The sequence below is a fragment of the Diceros bicornis genome, chromosome 13 (assembly GCF_020826845.1).
Source record: "Diceros bicornis minor isolate mBicDic1 chromosome 13, mDicBic1.mat.cur, whole genome shotgun sequence".
Taxonomy (NCBI): domain Eukaryota; kingdom Metazoa; phylum Chordata; class Mammalia; order Perissodactyla; family Rhinocerotidae; genus Diceros; species Diceros bicornis.
In genome coordinates, this window is record NC_080752.1 from 34,718,490 (window position 1) to 34,740,216 (window position 21,727).

A 21,727-nucleotide genomic window follows, 5' to 3' on the forward strand; every position below is an offset into this window, starting at 1 on the left:
GAAAAGAACAAAATGCTCTGCAAGAAGAGAGGCAAAGAAATCCACAAAGTCCCTGCACACAGCCACAGGCAGGGGCACAGTGAATGCATCGCCGTGTGGTTTATGATGCCGAAACTTTGCAAAGAGCCTTTGAGTCCAGAACTGCTGTGGACTGAATTGTGTCCCCCTAAAATTCATATGTGAAGCCCCAGCCCCCGGTGTGATGGTATTTGGAGACGGGGCCTTTGGGAGGTGATTACGGTCAGATGAGGTCATAAGGATGGGCTCTCATGATGAGATTAGTGATCCTCCTCTGTCTCAAACTCCAGAATCGTGTGTCCACTCCCCCGTAGGACATCTCCACATGAACTCCAACAGATGCCTCACACGTGACAGAGCCAGGACCAAACTCCACGCCGCCCGCAGCCTGCCTTCCCCCAGCTCTCCCCTTCAGAGGGTGCCAGCCCCATCCTTCCAGGTGCTCAATCCCCAAACCTTGGAGTCACCCTTGGTGCCTCTTTTCCTTATGCCCCACGTCCAGTCCAGCTGCAAATCCTACTGGCTGCACCGTCAGGATATGTCCAGAATCTGATGGCTTCTCGCCGCCTCTGCTGCCACAACCTTGGCCTGAGCCCGCCTCCTCTCTCACCTGCCAGACTGCAACAGCCTCCTCACTGGTCTCCCTGTGTCTCCCTGGCCTCTTACAGTCGATTCTCACGCAGCAGCCAGAGCGATCTGCTTGAACAAGTCAGATCATGGAGCTCCTCTGCCCAAAGCGTCCCCATGGCTCCCTGTGTCACATGGAGTAGACACCAAAGTCCGCATGAAGCCTGAAAGGTCCTATGTGATCTGGCCCCCCTCTCTCTGACCTGCCCTCCTGCTCTCCCCCTCCCTCACTGCATTCTGGACTGGTGTCCTTTCTGTTTCTTGAACCCACCAGGCATGTCCCTTCCCCAGGACCTTTGCACTGGTGGACTGGCTGTTCCCTCAACCTGGAACGTTCTCCCTCCAAATATCCACATTGTCACCTCCTTCAAATCTTTGCTCAAATGCCACCTTCTCTGATCACCCTATTTAAAACTGCAGTCCTCCCCTCACCTGCACTCCTGATGGTTCTCACACTGCTCTACTGTTGCATTTTTCCGTAACGCTAACATACTGCATAATCCACTTATTTGTTGCTTATTGGCTGTCTCTTTCCATAAGAAAAAAAGCTCCATGAAGGCAAGACTTCTGTCTGTTTGTTCATTTCACATCCTCAGCGCCCAGAACAGCGCCTGGCAAACAGCAAGCATTCAGTAAACAGTTGTTGGATTAACAAAACTGCTTTTGGCTTGTTCTCTTTGTGGCTCATTCATAGCCAATTTAACCCCCAAAGTGCTGCAGAAAAAAGGGAAAAAAAGAAAACTACCCCAGGAGACCTAAGACTTGGGGTAGAGCCCAGCCTTCCCTCTGACATGCTGTGTGACAGTGGGCGTGTCACACCCCTTCTCTGTGCCTCAGTCACCCATCCACAGAACGAGGACTGGATTTGGGTTCTTTGAGGGCCCTCCTCTGACAATGGAAAGCTCCCTCCTCCAGCTGCCACTAGAAGCTCAAACTAGTCCCAATTGTATGACCAGCCCAAGAAATTGGGTTTATTAAGACCCAGTGTGGAAGGAGTCATGTGGACACATGAGAGCGGCATCATCTGCTGGCACAGGAAATGGGCTTTGAGCCTAGAGATGGTGGTTGCATCCTGAATCCCCACTTTACGGGTTGTGGGGCCTTGGGAGTATTATTTCTCTTCTCTGAGCCTCGGCGGCTCATCTACCATGTGGGCGTCATGATAGGACCTACCTCACGGGAACGTTGGCATGAAGCAGGATTGGACCTCAGTCCTGTTTAATCCCACAGCACAACTCTTAATTAATGAGGCGAATTCTTTGTTTCACAGCCAGAGCGAACAAAACACACACACACACACACACACACACACACACACACACACACACACACAATCTCGACCCCTCCAAACACACTCTTCTCACCCCAGATTCCCATGCGTGCCTCCTCTGGGTGTTCCCTTACCCATCACCCCACTAGCAGGGAGAGCCTGGCACCCACAGCCCAGGTGTAACCCCAGCTCTGTGGCTGAGTGAGTGACCCCACGGCAGATGTGGCCCCACCTGTGCTGTCACCCAGAGGCCCCACAAGAGGCAGGCATAGTGGAGCATCAGGGGTCACCGGCTCCCAGGTCAGGAAGCCGCCTTCCCTTTCCGGCGCCACCACACACCAGCTACGGCACCTTGGGCAAATCACCTTTCTTCTCGGAGCCTCTATTTTCCCTTCTGTAAAATGAGTCGTGATAATAAACCCATGTACCCCTGTATTATAGTGAACGGTAGATGTAACAAAGTCTGGACAGAGAGCTGATAAATCTTGTACTCTGGAGCAGAACACCTTTGGTTCACATCCTGGCTCTCCCATTTTCTAGATGTGTAACCTCTCTGTGCCTCAGTTTCTTCATCTGTAAAATGGGAATAAGAATGGTACTGACCTCCAGGAGATGCTATGAGAATGAGATGAGGGAATTATAATAGTTCCTCCTTCACAGGCTTGTCTTCATGAGTTATTCCCTGTGAAGTGCAGAGACAGGTGCCCAGCACACAGAAAATACCCCAGAAGGGTGAGCTGTCCCATGGGTGACCCAGCCTGGGGAGATTTATCCCAACCCAGGTGAGTCTTTGTGTAGCCCAGGCTGTGACCTCTTGCCTAAAATCTCCCAACCTCCCTGTTTTTCTCACCTTCTCCTCTCTGCTGCCCTTGTTTGGCATCGTTAGGCAAGGTGGGGTCAATCCAGGTGTTCATGGCCCCGGGTACGGATGGGGCTATGGGTGTGAGGACTCAGACCTGCACCCTCCACTCCCAGGCTTCCTGAGCGCTGCCCGTCCCAGGAAACTGACAGAGCCAGCCTGCCACTGATTCTGGCTTCAGCACCCATACGGGCGCGAGGGGCAGGTGCAGGGCTCAGGAGGGGCTGAGCATCGCGCCCCAGGACCTGAGTGGGGAGGGGCTGAGCCGCCAGCCACAAACCACCGTGGTTGACTCATGGCTTCCGCTGGGTGGTATAAAGGAACCAGCCCAGGGGCTTCCTGTAGCCGGAGGGACGAGCTGGCTGAACCATGGCCCAGGGGACAGTGATCCATGTGGCCCCAGAGCAGCCCACCTATGCCGTGTGTGTGCTGGGCACCGAGACTCAGCTGGATGTCTATGGGTGAGTGGCGGACATTCTGGGGTGGCGCAGGTCTGGTGATGCTGGATGAGCAGGTTCTGCTGACACAGGACTTGTAGTTGGCTTAGACTTCTGGCTCCAGCCTCTGTAGCCGCTGCCAGGAGAGAAGCTGGAGAGAGAAAACGCGAGTGGCCCTGGGACAGGCCTGAACTCAGGGCAGTGGATTCTTGGCCATGTACAAGTGGGGGTTCCCCAGGGCCTCACCACAAATGAATTATTAAGGGCTAACAGGACCACCTCCTTTCACCATTGAAGCAATGGAAGCTCAGAGAGGGTCTGTGACTTGCCTGGGGTCACACAGCAAGTGTGCCCTGGAAGCAAGGCTAGACCTGGACTTCACAACCCATACCTGGCTTACAGTGCAGTTGTTAGCCCACACCTCTCAGCCAAGCCTCCCTCTGGGGGTCTGTAATAACAAGACAGGCTCTGGCGTGGGAGAGGCCGAGGTGGGAAACCTGGCCCTGCTGTTGGCTAGCTGGGTGGCCCTGGGCAACTGAGCCTCAGTTTCCTCATCTGTGGAATGGGGATAATACCCACTTCATTGTGTATTATAGGAATTAAATGTGAATAACCATGAAAACGTTTATTAAGTACCTTCCACTGTGCTGGGCATATCCCTGGTAGTTTTTCATTCATTCATTCATTCAACAAATACCAATTGAATACCTATCATGAGCTGAGCCTTGCGTCAGGCTCTGGTTAAACAAGACAGTTTAGGAAAACTCGGTGAGTGTGCATGGTTGGCATTATTGTTGTTGTCAGTAACAGTAGTGGCAGTCACTGGCTTCCTCCATCCCAGGCTGAGCATCTGTGGTCCTCAAATGGCTCCCACAGGAGCATCTGGGACATTTCCTTGAAAGTGTCACTCCCTGCTTGAACCTGGGAGAACAGCAGTAAATGTGTGGGTGGCCTCCCGGGACGTGGAGGGGAGGCAGGAGACTGAGAGGTTGAAGAGCAAAGGAAAAAGAGATGGCCTGACGTCCTCTGAGGCCCCCGACTCGTCTGGGAGCGAGCTCCTGCCTCAGGGAGACACTGAGCCCCGCATTCAACCCCCCAACGGCTCACATAATGATGGCTGAGGTTTATATCACACTCATTCAACGGCCTATGAAGCAGGCAGTGCTGTTATCCTCATTTTACAGAAGGGGAGACTGAGGCTCTGAGAGGTTAAGTAACCCACCTGAAGCCACACAGCTAGTAGGTGGGGGAGCCAGGATTCAAACCTTCCCCTCTCCCCACCGGTCCCTGGACCAGCCCTTCCCATCATTCCTTACCTGTCCTTCACAGCCGTCCCGGCCCGCGCCTTTGTCCTGTCTCCTGTACAGCCACCATCCTCACTGCGGCCTGAATTCTCTCCCGAAAGCACAGATGGGGTGGGCAGCCCCCCTCCCCAGCACGGCCTCCTTGAGCCCCTGGCAGCACACGCATGCCTCCACACATTTGCGCAAGCCGTGCAGTCTGCCGCTGGGCTCAGAGCGCCCAGGGGTTAGAAATGGGGATGTACAGGTGGGAACAGACCACAGGAGCATGGGCGCCTTTCCAGAGCTGCTCTCACAAACTCTGCTTGTGATTTTCGTTCCCAGTTTGGAAAGCACTTTCCGTGCTCAATGGGAAATACATTGATTGTATTCAAACAAAATTCCGCTGACCTGAGATGCATGTTGAAACCGGCTGAGGGCTCTCTGTGAGCCTGTGGCTGAGGTCAGGGCGGTATCCTGACCCCGGCTACCATATGCCAGGCCCTTCTGTCCATGGTTTCTAACCCTCGCAGAAACCCTGCAAGGTAAACACTGTCATCATGCCCACTTTAGAGCCGAGTAAACTGAGGCTTGGAGAGATGAAAACACTTACCAAAGGTCATGCAAATAAAGGAGACTTGAACACAAATTAAAGGAGTCTGACCCTAAACCCACTCCGCCTCCCCAGCACGCACTGCCACTGAGTGCTGTGGGGTTGGCCACACTGGTCACTGCTGCCCGGTTGGCGGAGCTCATGCAGCCTCCATAGGGCTTGGGAAAGGCCCAGAAATGGGGGGCGGGGCGGGGGTGGAGTCCAGGAGGCGCCAACCACAGAAGACAGTGGGCGTTCTGAAGCTGCGAATAGTGGGCTTCTCCTCTTCCTCCCAGGGTCTCCTGCTCTGCAGGAGACCACTCAGTGTGACAGCAAGGAACATGGGCAAGTCTGTTAGTGTCTCTGACCCTCAGTTTACCCATCTGTAAAATGGGAGAATTAACACCCACCCTGCTGGGTTGTGGCAAGGATTAAATTATAAAATGCATGCCGAGGATCCGGGGAAGTGGTCCCCCTTTCCTGTAGGACTGCATGTGCCACTGGGTGGGAGGGTGCTGAGGGCACTAAGTACTGCCCAACTGCTGGTCGCTGGTAAAGAAACACTGGGTGCAGGAGTTGGAGGAAGGATGGCAATGATGTCACTTGTCTAGGACTCAGGTTCTCAGTGCCGCCTCTGCAGAGGCTGTCGGAAGTTACAAGAAGATTCAGCTCTGGATTGTCTTATAATAACACACACCTGGGTGCCCCACAAAACACACACACACACACACACACACACACACACACATACAGTGGAAACTCCCATATGCTTATGAAAGTTCCTTGTTTGGGATCTGAGAGGGTCTGGAAAACAGCCAAAGGGAAGAACCCACGTCCTAAAGTCAAATCCCAGTGGGGCCACTTCCCAGCTGGGCCTCACCTCTCAGAGCCTCAGTTTCCCCATCCGGCAGAGAGAGTGGCTGTGAGGCCTGGAGATAGTGGCTATCAAGCCCCGGCAGGTGGCAGACCCACCTGTCTGCGCCCTTCTCCCCGCTGCTGGCAGGGAAGCCACACGGGGCAGAGCAAGCCGAGGTGGACAGCACCATGGGCCAGTGCTGGGTGCCATTGGCTCCAAATCTCTGTCTTTCTACTGTTGTCTGAGCCCTTGTTCATTTTCCTGTTGTACCAGGCACGCAGTGTGTCCCTCTCCCGTCCCTCGCCTCCGGCCGCAGCCCCTGGGCAGCTGGGGAGGCCTTTATGGGCGGCTGTGTGGGCATAAAGGCGAAGAGCTGTGCACGGAGCAGAGAAGGAGCCTCCAGGCTTTGGCAGAGAAACAAGGGCCTGCCTTAAGTTTTGGTTTGGTCAGGTAGGTGTGTAATTGAGCAGAAAGGCACCCGGTTCTTCTGTGGCAAGCTTCAGTCGTGACCTCTCCTCCAGCACAGGCTGAGCGTCCTTCATTTCTGTTGTATTACCTCGTACCGTATGCTGAGTGGTTACCGTGTGTGGGCCCTCCAAACCACCTAGGAAGCGTGTAGCTGTCATTCTTACTTTGCGGAGGAGGAAACTGAGACCGGGGAGGGTCAGTGGCTAGGCCTAGGTCACCAAGCTCGTCGCCACCCTCCAGCCCTTTGAGGCTGCCTGCTGCTCCCGGGCTGGCCTGCAAGGGTTTCCTGTGGGCAGCTGAGCCCCTGCAACCCCGGCAGGATCCGAAACGGCTCCAACTGGCTGGACACTCCACAACCACAAGCACATGCTGTGGCCTGGCCGGCTGGTGTACACAGACCGGCCTCTGAGCTGTGTGACATGGTGGGAGGCATAGTTTGTACACTCTGTCCACGCTGACCCTGGCTGTCTCCCCAACCCAGGGAGTTAGCGTGCCGAGGCCTGGGTCAGTGCCCCCTGGGGAACGACAACCCAGCCATCCTGCTCACTTGCCCCCGTTGTGTAGGGACCAAGCTGGGAGCAGGTGGGAAAGCCAGTGCCTGCGCCAAGGAGGACAGGCTGGGACACCTATTGCTAGGGTTTAGCAGATGTGGAACGGTGTCCTTGTCAAGGAGGACTTGGGGGAGCCCAGAACCGGACCCCGGATCCTCTGACTGAGGAAATCATGTCCTCCTAGCCGGGAGCCTCTGGGACCACAAAGCTTGTCCTACCCACCTTGGTCCCCCAGCTCGATGTCTGGCACACAGCGCGGGAAGAGTGAGTGTGTGCCGATTGACTGAATGAATGAAGGTGTTCTTTAAGGGAGGACTGTGCCTGGCCCATAGTACGTGCTTTTTAAGTGTTTGTTGAATGAATGAAAGAAGGTAGAGCACTGGGAAGGGTCTTATTCATCTTTGTGCCCTCTGTAGTGCCTGGTGCATAGTAGGCACTCAGTTACCTCGAAATCTTTTTGCAACAGCAGAGAGAGGGAGGGAAGGAGGGAGAGAGAGAGGGCAAAGGCAAGACAGAGGGAGAACATACTCAAAAACACTTGACCGCCCTGGTGTCAGCCGTTACCATCCCTCACCCAGGCAGGGGGCTCCCCACACCTCAGGCCATTGGGGCACGGCCGTCCCGTTTCCACGGTCCTTCAGGAGGGACCTCCCACTGCCTCCTCTGGTCAAACACTGCTGCCCCAGAGTGTGGTGTGAATTCAATGGAAGGGAGAGAGGAAGAAAAAGAGAGAGAACTTTCCAGAAATTGGTGCCTGCTGCGGGCCTTATCCTTTTTGGATACCTTCCCTTGTAGCCTTGGGAAGGAGGACTTCTTCCTCCCATTTTCAGGTGAGGGAACCCTGGGGTCGTGGAAGGAGGTAGGGGCAAAGCTGGGCTCCCGTTCGGGGGCCCCTCCCTCGACCCTCAGCAGCCCAGTCCCTCCCCTTCTCTCCCCTCAGCCCACACCCCTCCCCCGGTGACCTAGAGCCCTCGGGGCTGCACCTGTCGCCTGGACCTGGGCAACTCCCTGACCGCAGCTCTGCCCTCACCCCCCATCTTCACCCCCAGCCACCGCTGCCTCCACCTGGCTGACTCATTGAAAACACAGCCAGCCTGACCACTGCTCTTTCCTGGTTCTGATGACCAGCCTGCCCTCCACGTTTCCACTAACGACAGTGATGCCCCCGCCCAGCTCCGGGCTCCTGACCGTGGGTGCATTTTGGCGAGATGTTATGGCCGAAGCAGAGTTCTGGTCGCCATCTCAGCTCCGCCACTCCTGAGCTGTGTGGCTGTGACCCGGGAAGAGCCTCCGTGTCTTGTCTGTGAGATGGGGAGAGGGACACTGCCTCGCAGGGCTGCCCTGAATGCTCACCGGGACAATGTGTGAAAGGCCAGGCACATACCAGCTCTCAATGAATAGCAGAGCGCTCATTCTCCCCAGCCTCAGTTTCCTTATCTGTAAAAGGGGAACACTTAAAGTCCCTACTTCACAGGGTTGCTGTGGAGATGTGTGCACAGTGGTTAACATGGTGCCGAGCACAGTGTCAATAATAAACGGCAGCTCTTGCAGCGGTTGCTTATATCACCCGTAATACATCGCTGTGTCTGTTAGAAGAGGAATCCATGCTTTACTCCTCAAGGGTATGCAGGTTGTCGGTGGTGGGAACGAGGTTGGAAGCCGGTCTGTCTGTTTCTTGCTTCTCTGTCTCCTCCACTCTCTAATCAGGACCCTGGCTTCCCCTTTCCCACCTCCTCCTGGGCCTTGCTCAATCAGCCGTGAATCATTCGAGAGAATTTCAGGACCATCTCCTCACCTCCCATCCCCCCCAGGTCCAAGTTTCTTCCATACAGTTCTGAGCTTCCACTGATGTCATGTGATTCTGCCCCTCCCTCCCTCCAGAATCCACCCTGGCTCCCCATTGTCCACTGTATCGAGTCCCAACTGTTGACCTGAACACTCAGATCCTCTGCTCCTGCTCCCTGCCCAACCACCTTCCAGCTTCCTCACCTCTTGGTGCCTCAAGCAACAAACCTGAGCATTCCTCTCATCCAGCCCAGCAAGTCTGTTAACTCCGGAATGATTCCACCCACTTCTGTGGCTTTTCCTGATAAGAAAATGGCAATAACAGCGTGTACCCTGGACGTAATGCTTTATTTATGCTGCCCTGTGCGTCATATCATGGTTCCCTCAGATTCCAGCCAAATTCAGGGTAATTCAACAATTTTGTCCTAGCACCTTCTCTGGCAGTGGTTCTCACACTCAAGTGTGCATCAGAATCACCTGGAAGGTGTGTTAAAACACAGAGGGCTGGGCCCCACTCCAAGAGTTTCCAATTCAGTAGGCCTGGGGGAGGCCCAAGAACCTGCATTTCTAACAAATTCCCAGCCACTCGTCTGTGGCTCTCAGATGGGGACACCGTGACATTTGTAAATGTCTACACGTTGTAAACCCTGGGCACAGCAGGATGAGACAAATGCAGAGAAAGAAACAGTCATGACGTGGTGGAAATGACATCAGCTGGGCTGCCAGAGGACCCAGACCTGCCATTATCAGCCCTGTGACTTGAACACTTTGCCCCTCTGAGCCTCAGTTTCCTCATCTGTAAAGTAGGCATAAAAATACCCCACCCATAGGATGACTGTGAAAATGGAGGGACATGCTGGGCTTCCCCTCAGTGGAAGTCAAGATAATTTGGGTAATGCCATCAGGACGGAGAAGGCGCCAAGCCGGAAACGTCACAGAGGGCAGCAAAGGGAATTCTGCTGAATACTTGGACAGAGACGGAGGAGAATAATGTGGCTACAGGTTGTGAGCTAATGTCTTGCCTTCCTAGTGATTTTTTCTGTTTGAGATACGAAAAAACATTTTTATATATATTCATATATATGTCGCTGCAAGAAAAATATGCTCATGATAAGGCAAAGATTGGCATGGCTGACTTTTTACATCTGCTAGAATTTGTCACTTGTTTTATCTTATGTCTTATCAGGAAATTGCTTTTAGTTCCACTGTTTTTTAATTACCTTCCACCTTTCTGGAACCCAGCTATCACATCACTCGAGAAGGCAGGGTTTTATCTAAGGGAGAAGGAGGGAACTTCTGTGAAAGAGGCACAGAAAGGAAGGGTGTATCGGTTTCCCACGGCTGCTGGAACAAATTACACACACACAGCTGTTTAAAATTACACAAATGTAATCTCTTACAGTTCTGGAGATCAGAAGGTCAAAAATGGGCCTCACAGGGTTAAACGCATGGAGCTAAAATCAAGCTGTCGGCAGGGCTGTATTCCTTCTGGTGGCTCTAGGGGAGAATCCGTTCCTTGCCTCTTGCATCCTCTAGAGGCTGCCTGCACTCCTTGGCTCGTGGCGCCTTCCAGCAGTGGCATCCCTCTGGCCTCTGCTTCCATCATCACATCTTCTCTCACTCTCACCCTCCCGCCTCCCTCTTATAAAGACCCTTGTGGTTACACTGGGACCAGAGGAATAATCTGGCATAGCCTCCCCATCTCAAGATCCTTAACTTAATCATATTTGCAAGTCCTCTTTTCCATATAAGGTAACATATGCACAGGTTTGAGGGATTAGGATGTAATCTTTTTGGGGGGACCATTTTCTGCCTGCCACAGAGGGGAAATCTCTTTTTGAGGAAGAAATCCCTCTTGTTGGAGAGATGGGGGAAGGAATCGATGGTGGAGGTTCCCTCGAGATGGGCCTTTGGGGCTGGACTGGATTCTGAGAGAATGGGGCATTCCAGATGAGGGATGGACGAGAAGCAGAACCCGGAAAATGAGAACGTGTGGGGCGGGTATGGGGACCTGTGAGGGATTCAGTTTGACTGGAGTGTAAAGAGAAGGTAGGGGGAGGGTGGATGTACAAAGGAGGCTGGGGCCCAGCTCTGGGACCCCTCAACCCCGGCACAAAGCAGACAAGCAGGATGCCTAAAGCTGAGCTTGGGAAAGTGACTTCATCTCTCCGTGCCTCAGTTTCCCCACCTTTGAAATGGACATCATGCAGTACCTACCCTACAGGTTGGTGGTGAAAACAGAGCGAGTTGATGTGTGGAAAGAGCCTGAACAGTGCCTGGAGCAGAGGAAATGCTCTGTGTGTTCACCGTCCCTGAAGTTTAAGAACTGGAAATTGACTCCATGTGGACGGGACGAGGGCCCAACCCAGGGTGGAGGACAGACGAAATTAAATCAGGGGAACGGAGGCTAGGAAAGTGTTGGGAAGATTTTTCTCTTTTTCGTCCTCTTCAAATCTCTTTGGTTCTTCAAAACTTACTTCAAAAACTCGTCTCCTGGAAGAAAAATATCAAAATGTTAGTGATCGTCTCTAAGGGGTAAGATTTCATTTTCTTCTAGGCACTTCCTTCCTTCCTTCCCTCCTTTCTTCCTTCCTTCCTCCCTCCCTCCCTCCCTCCCTTCTTCCTTCCTTTTGTTCTCCTCCCCCTCCCTCTCCTTCTCCTCCTTCTTCTTCTTCCTTCTTTCTCGCTCTCTCTTGCTTTCTTTTTGCCTTTGGTATCCTGTATTAGTTATCCATCACTGTGTAACAAATTGCCCTCAAATTTAGTGGCTCGAAACAATGGCATTTGTTATCTCACAGCTTCTGTGGGTCAGAATCCAGTGTGGCTTAGGTCCTCGGCCTCCTGGTCTCGAAGGCTGTGATCCAGGCATCGGCAGAGCTACAGTCATGTTAAGGCTCCACTGGGGCAGGCTCTGCTTCCAAGCTCTCTCACGCGGTTGTCGGCAGAATTCAGCTCCTCGTGGGCTGATGGACTGAGGGCCTCCGTTCCCTTCTGGCAGTTGGCAGGAAGCCTCCTGCCATGTGGGCCTCTCCACAGCTCACGATGTGGCAGCTTGCTTCATCAAGGTGAGCAAGCCGAGAAGGAGAGAGAGAAACAGACAGACAGAGAGAGAGAAACAGGAAAGTCTTCTGTAACCTTATGACGGAGGTGACAGCCCACCACTCTTGCCATTTTCCATTGGTTAGAAGAAGTCACTAGGTCCTTCCCACACTCAGGGAGGGAGTCACACAAGGGCATGAATGCCAGAGGTGGGGATTGTTGGGGCCATCTTAGAGGTCTGCCTACCACATACGCTTCCTGGTTTTTCCTATTTCCCTATAGTGAATACACAGAGCTTTTGATATAGAGACAAAGAATTTTATTCCAAAAATAAAAATAGAAAACGTAACCATAAAATCCATGTCTTCGTGAACTTATGGAGTGAGAGCTGCCTCTCTTGGGAGTCTCCATACAGTCTGAATCTGCTCCAACTTATTAGCCCTTCTCTGTCTGTGGAGATTTCACTCTTACAGTAAAGGCTGCTCTGAACATCCTCAAATGTGTCTTCTGGTGCACACATGCAAGAGGTTCTCAAGGATGTCTGCCCAGGAGTGGAATTACTGGGTTTGGGGTGGGCTGATGTTTGACTTTACAAGATAACACCAATTTGTTTACAAAATCGTTAACTTCACACTCCCATGAGCAGTGTGTCAGTTTCCTTTGAACCATATAGTCTACAGCGTTATTTTCATCAACCATGGGGGTGTAAAACCCTGTCTCATGATGGCCTTGATATTTTCATTTTCTTATTAGTGAGGTGGACTGCCTCTTTATATGTGAATGCCTGTTTATGTCTTTTGCCCATTTTTTCTACTAAGTTATTTAATATTTAAATATTCTGGATGCTAAGCTTTCGTTGGTTTTATGCTGTGAAGAATTTCTCTTTAGGTTGTGTTTGTCTTTTCACTTTATAGAGTCTTTTGATGAACAGAAGTTATTCATTCTCACCTAGTTGAATTTATCAATCTTTTCTTTCTTGCTTATTGTTTTTGTCCCTTGTTTAAGAAAGGGCATAAAGATGTCTCCGACATGTTCTTTTAAAAGATGCAGATACCCATTCTTGATGAAAAATCAGTAAACTAAGAATAGAGGGGGACTTCCTCAACTTGATAGAATAGCTAAAAAGGACTTACAGCTAATATCACACTTAATGGTGAGAAACTTGAAGCTTTCCCACTAAGATCAGGAACAAGGCAAAGATAGCCCCTCTCACCACTGCTTTTCAACATCATACTGAAATTCCTAGCTACTGCTTAGGACTAGAAAAAGAAATAAAAGGAATACCAATTGGGAAGAAAGAAAGAAACTTGGCTTTGTTCACAGATGACATAGACATCTATGCAGAAAATCCAAAATAATTGACAAAAAAACTTCTGAAACTAATAAGCAATTATTGGAAGGTTGCCGGATACAAGGTTAATATACAAAAGTTAATCACTTTCCCATATCCAGCAATGAACAGGTAGAATTTGAAACTAAAAACACAATACCATTTACATTCGCATCCCCCCAAATTAAATACCTGGATATAAATATAGGAAAATATGTGTGAGATCTATATGAGAAAAACTACAAAACTCTGATGAAAGATATCAAAGAAGAAGTAAATAAATGGAGAGATATTCCATGTTCATGGATAGGAAGACTCAATATTGTCAAAGACGTCAGTTCTTCTCAATTTGATCTATAGATTCACTGCAATCCCGATCAAAATCTCAGCAAGTCATTTTGTGGATATCAACAAATTGATTCTAAAGTTTATATAGAGAGGCAAAAAAAAAAAAAAAAAACCAGAATAGCCAACACAATATTGAAAGAAAAGAACAAAGTTGGAGGATTGACACTACACAACTTCAAGACTTACTGTAAAGCTATAGTAAGCAAGACAGTGTGGAATTTGTGGAGGAATAGACAAATAAATCAAAGGAACAGAATAGAGAGCCCAGAAATAGTCAACTGATCTTTGAAAAACAAGCAAAGACAACATAATGAGGAAAGCTAGTGTTTTCAACAAATAGTGCTGGAACAACAAGACATCCATATCCAAAAAATGAATCTAGACACAGACTTTACATTCTTCACAAAAAATTACCTCAAAATAGATCACAAACCTAAATGTAAAATGTGAAACTATAAAATCTCCTAGAAGATAACATAGGAGAAAATCTAGATGATCTTGGGTTTGGCAATAACTTTTTAGGTAAAATGCCAAAGGCACAATCCACAAAAGAAAGAATTGATAAGCTGGATTCACTAAAATTAAAAATTTCTGCTCTGCAAAAGACACTGTCAAGAGAATGAAAAGACAAGCCACAGACTGGGAGAAGCTATTTACAAAAAGCATATCTGATAAAGGACTGTTATCCAAAATACACAAAGAACTCTTAAAACTCAATAGTAAGAAAGCAAACAACCCGATTGAAAAATGGGTGAAAGACCTTAACAGACAACTCACCAAAGAAGATATACATACGGCAAATAGCCTAGGAAAAGATGATCCACAGCATATGTCATCAGGGAAATGCAAATTAAAACAATGAGAAGTCACTACGTACATATTAGAACGGCCAAAATCCAGAACACCAACACCACCAAATGCTGGAGAAGATGTGGAACATCAGGGAGTCTCATTCATTGCTGGTGGGAATGCAAACTGGTACAGCCACTTTGGAGGATAATTTGGCAGCTTCTTACAAAACCAACATACTCTTACGTATGACCCCACAGTCATACTCTTTGCTATTTACCCAAAGGAGTTGAAAACTTACACCCACACAAAAACTTGCACATGGATGTTTATAGCAGCTTTATTTATAATTGCCAAAAATTGAAAGCAACTAAGATGTCCTTCAGTAGATGAATGGATAAATAAACTGTGGTACCTCCAGATAATGGACTATTATTCAGTACTAGAAGGAAATGAGTTACCAAGCCATGAAAAGACATGGAGGGAACTTATATGCATATTACCAAGTGAAAGAAACTAAATCTGAAAAGGTTACATACTGTATGATTCCAACTACGTGACATTCTGGAAGAGGCAAAACTATGGAGGTAGTAAAAAGATCAGTGGTTGCCAAGGGTTAAAGGGGAGGGAGAGCTGAATAGGTGGAGTACAGAGGATTTTTATGGCAGTTAAACTACTCTGTATGGTGCTGTAATGGTGGATACATGACATTATACATTATTCAAACCCATAAAATATACAACACCAAGAGTGAACCCTAATGTAAACTATGGACATTTGGTGATCATTATGTGTCAATGTAGGTTCATCAATTGTAATGAATGCATCACTCTGGCGGAGGATATTGATAATGGGGAAGGCTATGCATGAGTGGGGGCAGGAGACATATGGGAAATCTCTGTACCTTCCTCTCATTTTTGCTGTGAACCTAAAAAATAAGATCTATTAAAAAAAATGACTCAACGTTCTGCCTTTCATATTTAAGTCCTTAATCTGCCTGAAGTTTATTTTTGTATGTGGTGTGAGGATGGGATCAATATAATTATTTGCCCAACTTAATTATTTTCCACATGGATGTGTGATTGTCCTAGCATCATTTATTACATACTATTCACTTTCCCCAGTTATCTGCAAGACCTCTTCTGTCATGGATCAACCAGAATCTCTCTTAAGTTGCATCTGTCATTTGTCTTTGCCTGAGCCATTACAACACCATCCACGGCTTTACAGTAAGTCATACCTGGTAGAAAAAGTCCCTCAACTTTTGCTTCTTTTCCTTACAGAGTATTTTGACTATCTTAGCCCCTTGGTGTTCCATGTAAATCTTGGAATCAATTTATCAAGTTCCATGAAAAACCCTGGAATTCCATTGAACATACAAATCCATTTGGAGAGAATTCATACCATTATGATATTAAGCCCTCCTAACCACTTTCGTGGTATTTCTTTCTGTTAATTTGGGTCTTCTCTAATTGCTTTCAATAAGATTTTATCATTTTTCTCCATAGAAGCCCTACGCATCTTTTGTTAGATTTATCCTAGGTACTTTACAATACTTTTTCCTAATGAAAATTGTATCTGTTTTTTTTTAAATTATGTTTTCTAACTATTTATTGTTGATGTACAGAAATGCAATTGATTTTGCCTCTCCACCTGACTAGCTACCTTATTAAACTCTTACTGTTTCCTTTTAATTTCTCTGTACATTCTTTTGGAGTTTGTAGATAATCATATTGTCTGTAAATATTGACAGGTTTTTTTCTTGCTTTTCAGCCATTATGCCTTTTACTTTTTATTCTCTTACTGCAGTGGCTAGAACCCCCATACAATGTTGAAAATATGTGGTGAGAGTGGACATCTCTGTCATGTTCCTGATCTTAAAGGGATGGTTTTCAATTTTTCACTATTAAATATGATGTTTGCTGTGGGTTCTTTATTTGCTTTTTACCAACTATCTACAAAAAAAAAAATCTTTTTTCTGTAGTGATGTTTCCTTTCACCTTCCTATTTTTTTCCTTGATCAATCTTGACAGAGGTTTATCTATTTTGGCTTTGTTGATTTACTTGTCTTCTATTTCACAGATTTCTGCCATCTTTATTTTCTTTATTTTAGGGGTTTACATTCTATTTTATCTTTCTACTTTCTTTTTCTATTTACTCAGTTTTCAGCTTTCTTCTTCTGTTTAAAGACATAGGCATTTAAAGCACAATGTAATACCTTTAGCTCCCCAAAAGTTTTGAAGTGTAATATTTAAAGTATTGCTCAGTTCTAAGTGTTATTATTTAATTTCCGTTAATTATCCTTTGATTTGTCAGTTATTTAGAAGTCTGGTTTTGAAATTTCCAAATGTATACAGCTTTTAAAAATGGACTTTATGTTAGTGCCGCCTAACAATTTATGTTAGTGACTCCTAACTTACATTGTGATCAAAGAATATGCTACCTATACTGTATATTACTATCCTTTAACATTTGTTGAAACTTTCTTCATGGCCAATTACATGGTCAATTTTTTTCAGTGATCCATGTGCGCTCGGCTTAGGAAAATGTATACTCACTCGTCGTGGGGCACAGAATTCTATATACGTCCACTAAATCAAGCTTGTTAATGGTGGTACTAATTTTTTATCTGCTTCATTTATTGTTAATAGAGAAAGAAGAGTTAAAATCTACAACTGTTATGGTGGATTTGTCAATTTCTCTCTGTATTTTTATCAATTTTTGCTTTATATATATATTGAGGCTATGTTATTAGGTGCATACAAGTTTAGAATGTCTTCTCAATGAGTTGAACCTTATATTATTAGTTTGTGAAACTCTCTATTGTTAATAGTGTGTTTTTGGTATAAAAATTAATTTTGTCTGATATTGATATACCGACCCAGCTCTCTTTTTGGTTAGTACTGGCTTAGTGTATCTTTTTTCCTTTTTTTTTAACTTCATCTTTCCTGGATCCTCATATTTTAGTTGTGTCTCTTGTAAATAGCACATAGCTGGATTTTCTTTGCTTATCTAATCCAAAACTCTCCTTTAACTAGTAACATTAATCCATTTACTTTTATTTTGACTACTTATATATTTGGATTTGTTTTTACCATTTATTTTTTAGTTTTATTTTATTTTTTATTTTTTTCTATGTTGACTTTTGCTCTTTCGTTGTCTTTTCAAACGGAATTTTTCTGTTCTTTTTTTATTATTGCATTTTCTGCATGTGTAGAAATTTATGAACTCCATTTCTATTCTTTTGGTGAATACCTTTACATTTTAATCATAAAAATTTAACTCTATAAAATCTAAAATTAAACACTATCTTAATTCCCTCTTCCGTGAAGGAGCTCAGAATACTTCAACTCTCATCACCCCTCCCAATTTATATTCTGCTCTTTTGTGTGTGTGTGTGTGTGTGTGTGTGTGTGTGTGTGTGTGTGCCTGTGTGAAGAAGATGAGCCCTGAGCTAACATTTGTTGCCAACTCTCCTCTTTTTTTGCTGAGGAATCTTGGCCCTGAGCTAACATCCGTGCCCATCTTCCTCTACTTTATATGGGACGCCGCCACAGCATGGCTTGATAAAGGGTGCATTGGTCCATGCCCGGGATCCAAAACTGCAAGCCCCGGGCCCCCAAAGCGGAGTGTGTGAACTTAACCACCATGCCACCAGGCCGGCCCCTAGTCTGCTCTTTTTTTAATCCCACAACTTTGGTATTTTTATAACCTTTTTAAAAAAAAAGACAATATTTTTTTAGATTTACCAAAATATTTACAATTTTATTTGCTCACTATTCTTTCCTGCATCCCAGACCACGCTGTTGGCATCAGATATCTTCTCCTTAAAGCATGTTTTTAGAAGTTGCTTTGGTGAAAGTGTGTTGGTTTTAAAATATCAGTTTTTCTTCATTTGAAATGTCTTTATTAAAATATAATTTTGTTGGGTACACAATTCTAAGTTAACAGTAATTTTTTCAAAATACTTTGAAGATGTTATCCAACTGTTTTCTAGATTTCATTGTTGCTGTTGAGAAGTCTGCTTTCAATCCACTTGTTGTTCCTTTATAGGTGATCTGACTTTCCTTTCTGGATACCTTTGAGCTCTTCTTTTTGTCTTTGGTGTTCTTGAGTTTAACCACTATGGTGTGTGTGTGGGTGCACACGCAGAAAAGGGAGTCCTTGGAGATTTCTCTCACTTCTCACAATCTCAGCAGTGCTTTAAAAAGTATATTTTAATCATAAACCAGTTGTTTTGTAAGAGGAAGGTCCCTCAGAGTACTGATCTTCCATAATTCCAGAAGCAGAAGTCTGTGTGATTCTTTGTATACGCACAACCCTGTGTGTGCGCATTTGTGGAGTGTGAACCTCTGGCTGTGCACATCACTCTATGCACACATCAGTGTGTGTGTCTTTGGTGTGCACATCTCTCTGCTATTTTCCTAGTGCAAGTGTAAGCCCTCCAGGTCAGGGGATTTTCTTTTTGTTTCTCACTACCTCCTGACAACCTCCTGACAACCTCCCAGTACTTACTCCCACGGTCAGGGGAAGACTGGCTACCATCTGGTGTTTACACTTGTTGGGAAAAGCAAGAATGCTGGTGAGAGCGGTGGTGGACCAGGCCCCACCTCACTGTGTCTCTCTGTCCTCCCCATCTGTCTCTTCCACAGCTCTGCCCCCAAGGGCTGCACATCCTTCAGCATCAGTGCCTCCCCAGGAGTGGTCGTAGATGTTGCCCACAGCCCTCCAGCCAAGAAGAATCCCACAGGTTCCTCCAAGTGGCCCCTGGACCCGGGGCTGGAGGTGCACCTGAGGACGACAACTGCCAGCAGTAGCAGAGGTGACCAGAAGGCAAGTGTGGCAGCTGTAGAGCGGGATGTGTGGGAGGAGGTCAGCAAGTCCTAGCAGGTCAGCTACTCAGTCTGGCCTGCATTGACCCACAGCCCCAGACCTGGCAGAGCCTCCCTCTCTCTGGAAAAGATCACGATGGCTTGTTCCAGCCATAGCATCCTCACAGACGATGCCAGGGGTTCGTGGAGGTCAGGGTTTTGATTAAATGCATTCATTCAGCAAATGTTGCATGATCACCTACTACATGCCAGACACTGCCAGGCACTGGAGATACAGAAATGAACAAGAGGGGTGAGGCTACAACCCTCCTGGGGCTTACGACCTATGGGCGAGAGCATCAGATAATACACAGGTAAACAACTACAAATGGTAGTGAGCACTGTGGAGGCCGCTGCCAGCAGCCCCAGGAGACTTTGGTCCATGCCTGTGTATTTAGTTTCCTGTGGCTGCTGCAACAAATTACCACAAACCATTGGCTTAAAACAACAGAAATGTATTCTCTCGCGGTCATGGAGGACAGAAGTCTGAAATCAAGGTGTCGGCAGGGCTACACTCCCTCTGCAGCATCTCGGGGAGATTCAGTTTGTTGCCTCTTCCAGCTTCTGGTGGCTATTGGCATTCCTAGACTTGTGGCCGCATCGCTCCAATCTCTGCCTCTGTGGTCACATTGCCTCCTCCACAATCTGTTGAATCTCCCTCTGCCTCACTCTTAGAAGGACGCTTGTCATTGGATCTAAGGCCTGCCTGGACCATTCAGGATGATCTCATCTTAAGATCCTTAACTTAATTACAAAGATCTTCCCCAAATAAACTCACCTTCACAGGCTCCAGGGATTAGAATGTAGACATATCTTTGTGGAGACCACCATTCAACCCCCTGTACCCCCTTTGACTGCAGATGGGCTCAACAGGACCCCCTTGGAGTTCCCACAGAGATCTGGGCCAATGACCACTTGCTCCCAGCAGGACAGGCCAAGCAGGCTCCCCCCTGGGGTGGAGCTGTTGCCTGCTGTAGGAGCACAGAGCTTGGGCACCAAAGCAGGTCAGGGAGGGTGCAATCAGGGAAAACTTCCTGGGAGAAGTGGCAAGTTGAAGGATAGTAGGAATGACCTGCCTAAGAGAGGGAGAGAGTTCTATGTAGGTGATGTGGCCTGTGTGCACACTCTGGATGAGGAGAGGGTGAGACACATGTTGGGGAAACTGAGGAAGATCTGTATGGCAAGAAAGGAGGCTGGTGAGAGAGGTGGGGGAGAGAGGGAGTCAATATGAGAGGGTTTGGCATCAGGGACCTCCTTTTCTGAGAGCAACTGGAAGCCAATGAGAACCTTTCACCCAGGGAGTAACAAGACCACATTTGTGCGTTAGAAAGACCCCACCGGCTGCAGTGTAGCGGGTTGACTGGATCCGGGCAGTAGACTGGGGCAGGGAGCCCAGTCAGGAGGCTGATGGTCCAGACACGAGATGCGGTGGCTGTGACATCTCCCCGGAGCCCCACTATCTACAGGACAGATCTGGACACCTCAGTGCGCCCGCCCAAGAGCTCCTCTCCTGGTGGCAGCTCTTTGGTTTTGCTTTGGAGAACTCCCTCCGCCTTTTTGCTCGGAAGTGTCAATCCTGATGCTCTCCCCGCCTCTGGCCAGGCTGGACCAATCAGACGTTTTCTCCTGGATTTTCAACCTCGGGCAGAGGGAGTTGGGGTTTCTGAATCGCAACAGCGCCCCCTGATGAGACCACCGGCCCTTCAAAACTCCTGCTCCCCAGATGCCCTCAGGGCTCGGGCGCCAGCGTTTCTGAGGTCTGGTTCTTCGGGCCTCCTCCATCCCTTCTGCTTGTGGGAGCCGGTTTCTGGGGCTTGTAACCAGCGCTCCCCCTCTAATGCCTCTTCCACCACGTCTCCAGCTGCTGAACTCCTACTCCCCTTCCGAGATCTGCCTCAAAGTGTGCCTCCCTGACACCAACCAGGCAGAGTAAGCCCCCCATTCTCGGGCTCCCATAAGACCCTCTTCTATGCATCACGGTCATTTGCAGGTTTTGCTACCCCTCCACTCCCACAAGTTAGGATGCTCCTTACAGGCTGGGACCCCTTCTTGCCCATCGTTGTCTCCTCAGCATCCTGCCCTGAGCTGGCACCTAGCGGGGGTCCAGTTAGTGTTTGTTGAATGAGTAAGAGAAGTCATTGGTGGTTTGCTGCTTCCTGTAGGTTCAGATTTCATACTACGGACCCACGACTAACCCGGTCCAAGCCCTGCTCTATGTCACCGGGGTTGGTAAGTGATCTTGGATCTTGGAGCGCTACCCCCGCAACCCCTTCCACACACATCCTTCTGCAAGGCATCTTTCCAGGACAAACTACACCCTGGAGCTTACTTGAGACTGAGCAGAGAAAAAGGACAATTTCTAGGCAGTCATACATCTGGTAGTTCACAAATATTCCCCCCCCACCCCCAGTAACTGAACCACAAAGAAAGACAACTGAGGAGAGGGTGTTTGCAGGGAGCTTCACTTACATCTCAATATTTATTTCTCAGCTTGGAAGTGAGTACGTGGATTTTCAATATATGAGTCTCCATATCTTTTTGACTCTTCAAATATTTATAAGAAAAAGTCTTATACAATAATATAGACTAGTGTTCCCCAAATTCCGT

General features: G+C 47.8%; 1 protein-coding gene across 1 annotated transcript in view; it reads left to right on the top strand.

Annotated features, from left to right (window-relative positions):
- The first annotated feature begins 3,089 nt into the window (after positions 1-3,089).
- Positions 3,090-21,727, top strand: part of PADI4 (peptidyl arginine deiminase 4) — a 37,973-nt gene continuing 19,335 nt past the window's right edge. Inside the window, exons 1-3 of the mRNA XM_058553028.1 lie at positions 3,090-3,235; positions 18,902-19,082; positions 21,283-21,349. Of these exons, the coding sequence (XP_058409011.1) occupies positions 3,144-3,235; positions 18,902-19,082; positions 21,283-21,349 (340 nt within the window). The 5' untranslated portion in view covers positions 3,090-3,143. The remainder of the gene's footprint in view (positions 3,236-18,901; positions 19,083-21,282; positions 21,350-21,727) is intronic.